The 3,906-nt window shown below is 48.0% G+C and overlaps 1 protein-coding gene across 1 annotated transcript in view; it reads right to left on the bottom strand.

Annotated features, from left to right (window-relative positions):
• Positions 1 to 557: 557 nt before the first annotated feature.
• The window catches only part of LOC102018625 (leucine-rich repeat-containing protein 37A2-like), a gene marked incomplete in the record, with an annotated part of 39,895 nt that continues 36,546 nt past the window's right edge, over positions 558 to 3,906 (bottom strand). The window contains 4 exon segments of the mRNA XM_005407497.2: positions 558 to 721; positions 804 to 940; positions 1,018 to 1,069; positions 2,452 to 2,489. Coding sequence (XP_005407554.2) covers positions 628 to 721; positions 804 to 940; positions 1,018 to 1,069; positions 2,452 to 2,489 — 321 coding nt within the window.

The raw sequence follows: 3,906 nt of genomic DNA, 5'->3' as shown, positions 1-3,906 counted from the left end.
CACACTCCTGACCTAGTAGAGAAGTGTGGCTGGGTTTCTACAGCACTAGGCACCTGCTGCATTCTGCTGCATTCCCAGGTGACTCTACAAGGGGGGGCAGGTTGAACAGTCTAAACCAGATCTCATCACACACTGAGACAGAATGACTTGACCCAGTTTCACCCCTACTGGTGTCCATGGTCTCAGGGAGGGTAGAATGTCCTTTCTCAATCCCCAGCTTGGGGCTTGCCCTTATGGTTTGCTTCGGCCCATGGAGTGAAATAGAAACAAGAGTGTGCAGTTCCAAACTCAGGCTTGAAAAGACTCTCCAGGTTCTTCTGGCCCTGCAGCCAGCCAGCTCAGGAGGGGATCGCAGCAACGCCAGCCACCTGTCTGCCGACCAGGTTCGTCACTCCAGCAGCCTCTGGCACTGATGAGAAGCCACACCGCGTCTCCTGGAAGCATGACGGTCACGAAGGAGCTGAGCTTTACTCCAGCTGCTTTTTGCCTGTGCTCTTGCTATGTGGGCACACAGATTTAACTACTTGCATTTTAATTTCTCACCACATAGCCAAAAGTGGTTATGAATTTTAGGAATTTTAATACACAAAAGTAAGTATTTACAAGTGCTGCTGAAGCAGGATGGCCTCATTCAGTGACGACTTCTTCCGGTGCCCCACCTGCCTCACCCTCAGCAGTGGACTCTGTGGGCGCCGCCTCTACGACAACTTCTCGGAGCTCCCTGGAGAACAATGTCAAGGCAGTGAAGCTTTCCCTACCCCCTCATTCTAGACAGGAATTTCAAGTCATCCCCACCTACTTACCCTGCATTTATCTTTAAAATCGCCTCATCTGGGGATTCATCTTGTAGCTTGGCTGGCGCTCCTCTCATGCGTGAGGCACTCATGGGTCTGTACATATCCCTGAGCCAGAGCGGCCGACCAAACTGGGGGACGGCCTCCTGGAAAACAGAAGAGAACTTAGGACTCTGCTTTCCCCTGCCTCTTCCGCCCAGCACCAGGTCCTTCTCACATTTACCTCCTTTTCATGCTCCGTTGTGCATCTCCCATGCCAATGTCGGGAAAAGTCCCTTGTGGAAAAACATACGTGCAAGACAATTAGTGATTGATTTGTGTTCTTTTTCATGTCTCAGACTGCACAGTTCAGTTCTCATTAGGACAAAATCTGTACCTTGGTCCATGATCACACTGAGCAAGATCACTCCAGACTTGGAGTCCTGAACACAATTGCACAGTGCTAGGTTTTCAGAGGCTCCACGCATTACCAAGGGCCTCACAAGGTCTCTGGAGAGACCTCTGCTCCTGCCTCGGCCTGCACTTATACTGTCAGTCGGGTACACTTGTGCAGTGAACACCTACACAGCCACACTGAGTGAAGCATTTCACTCTCTCCAGAGCCTTTCCCATCAGTCCCCTGCACACTTATCCCACATGCAGCCCTCACTGTGAAGAACTAGAAGGTGCTTCCATTTTCCTAGCTCGTTTGTGAAGTCAGTTTAAAGGACAATTAGCACTAAAGCACAGGATGTCCTTTTGCAGCCATGTGTGGGGGTATACACTTGTAATCCCAGTGTTCTGGGAGACTGAGGCAAAGGATGGCAAATTCAAGCCCAGCCTGGGGAACTTAGCAAGATCCTGTGTCAAATTAATTAATCAAGTGAAGAAAAAAAACTGGAGATGTAGCTCACTACAAAAGATTTGGATTCAATCTCCAGTACCATCAAGAAAGAAAGAAAGAGAAAGAGAGCCCTTTGAAATACAAACAGAAGAGAAAAAACCACAACTTGCCATTTCAGAGACTACTGCAATCTACAGGGTCTGCACACACTGACTGGTGATAAAACATGGCTCAGGCCAAGCACGGTGTAATCAGGGGGAGTGCTGGCTGCGGGGAAGAAACTGCCCTCTTTCTGACACTCACTAGCAACATGACCACTGGGCAAGATCGTTTCCTTTTCTTCCTCACCATTTCCTCATTGCAAAGGAAGAAACAAACTACCATCGTGTAGATCTCTCCCAGTGAGAAGGCTGCGAGGTCTGAATAAACAAATGGAGGATCACAAAGGAGCTGAAAGCATGAGACAGGGCACTTCTGACCCCTCCGAGGAAAGATGGAAGGACTCCACCTACCACCAGCCCCAGCCCAGCACTTGGGCTCCCTGCACAGCCCCAAAAGGACTCTCCACAGCAGAAGCAGGTACACCCAACCTATCACTTCCACCCTCAGTGCTGGACGCCTGGTGACAGACAGCAGGTGCCTCTTCACTCTTCTGGCCCGTCTCAGCTTTATTAGAGCCAGGTGAGGCCTCAGGCAAGGGAGGATTCTTCTGCTGCAGGTGAGCCCTGCACTGTGAGATCCAGGAATTTAAATGGTAGAAGTGTTCTGAGTTCTCCTCTAGTTCTGGTTCTGGTTCTGAGGTTCTCAGTTAAAGATTGGCACACTCGTATTTACCTTGAGGACTCTCCACCTTCTCTTCTGTGAGGACAAATCTGTTGTGGAAAGAAACAGTCTTGAGCATCCACCACAATCTCCCAATTTTCACTCACTCCTTTTATTAAAGTACTAATTACTCAGTGTGATAAAAACTTTCCTAGAGACAGAATTCTACCCAATTAATCATAGTTCCTTGACTCCTCCAAAGCACTGTATCAGACTCTTGCATGGAGCTACTCTTTTATACAGTACTGGGGACTAAACTCAGGGTTTTTGCACTGAGATAGATAGATAGACACACAGATAGATAGACACATAATAGACAAACAGATTATTTTTTGGAGATGGTCTTCCTAAGTCACTTAATTGCCCAGGCTGTGTTGGAATGTGCACCACTCCTGCCTCAACTTCCCGGAGTGCTAGGATCTGGGCCATATGCCACAATTCCCAGCCAGCTAGAGTGGTACTTTGGTTCATAAACTTAATCCTTCTATGATTTTGATTGCAACTGAATTGCAAGCAAATGACCCCATGATGGTCCTGCTTCTGGGGCTCAGAAATTAGTCTCTGATCTCACTATAGAGAACTTATTCCTTCCCTTTGGAGCTCGCTTACCTTATCAATACCACAGGACTGACCCAAGTCAGAATGCCAGATTATGGCCTGACAAGAAATACTTCTCTCCCAGTGACAACATATCTCTCTGCACCATCAGGGTGTTATACCATTGTACAGAGAGGCCTGTGAGGCACAAGCAGGTACAGTAGGAGGCTACTTGCTGAGAAGAGATTCAGAACAACAAAGGGATCAGCTGAATCCAGCATGAAATAGGGTCAAGGAGTCAAATCCCTGCCTCCCTGCAACAGGGGAAGCCTCAGCAGCAGAACTGACTCCACATCTGCTGGCCCAGGTTTCATCTCTATTCCTACCCAATGAATGTTAGAATGGGTGTGGCCTATGCAGGCTCTTTCCTCACCTTTTCATGCTTTGACTACTGTCCAGCCCTTCTCTGAATAGGCACACTTTTCGGGCCCATTCCACTCTGGTCTGATACACTAGAAGCCATCTGGTCCTTATATCTCTCCACTCTGATCTTCTATGTATTTTTGTTTCTTCTTTTTGAAACAGAGTCTAGCAATGTAGTCCAGGCTGACCTTGAACTCACTAAGTAGCCCACACTGGCTTCGAATTTGTGCCAATCCTCCTGCCTCAGCCTCCCAAATGTTAGGATTACAGGTGTGCATTACCATGCCCAGCTTTATTACCTTGGTGTTTCCCTCCTGCATACCTGTCTTATAAAAAACAATCTGTCTACCAGTTTTAGTTCTCGGACTGGGGGGCCTTAAGAAATGGACACAAATCTCTTAGGAGGAGTCAAGGCTCATGAGAGTGAGGGGATTTGGGGAAGGATGCATGAAGAAAGATGAGCTTGAGTTGGCTTTCGACACACTCATGAGACTTCCACAGGCAGGT

The sequence above is a fragment of the Chinchilla lanigera genome, unplaced genomic scaffold (assembly GCF_000276665.1).
Source record: "Chinchilla lanigera isolate Chin_1 unplaced genomic scaffold, ChiLan1.0 scaffold00105, whole genome shotgun sequence".
In the NCBI taxonomy this organism is placed as follows: Eukaryota; Metazoa; Chordata; class Mammalia; order Rodentia; family Chinchillidae; genus Chinchilla; species Chinchilla lanigera.
Note: the sequence above shows the minus strand (reverse complement) of the source record. Positions and strands in the feature narration are given on the sequence as shown.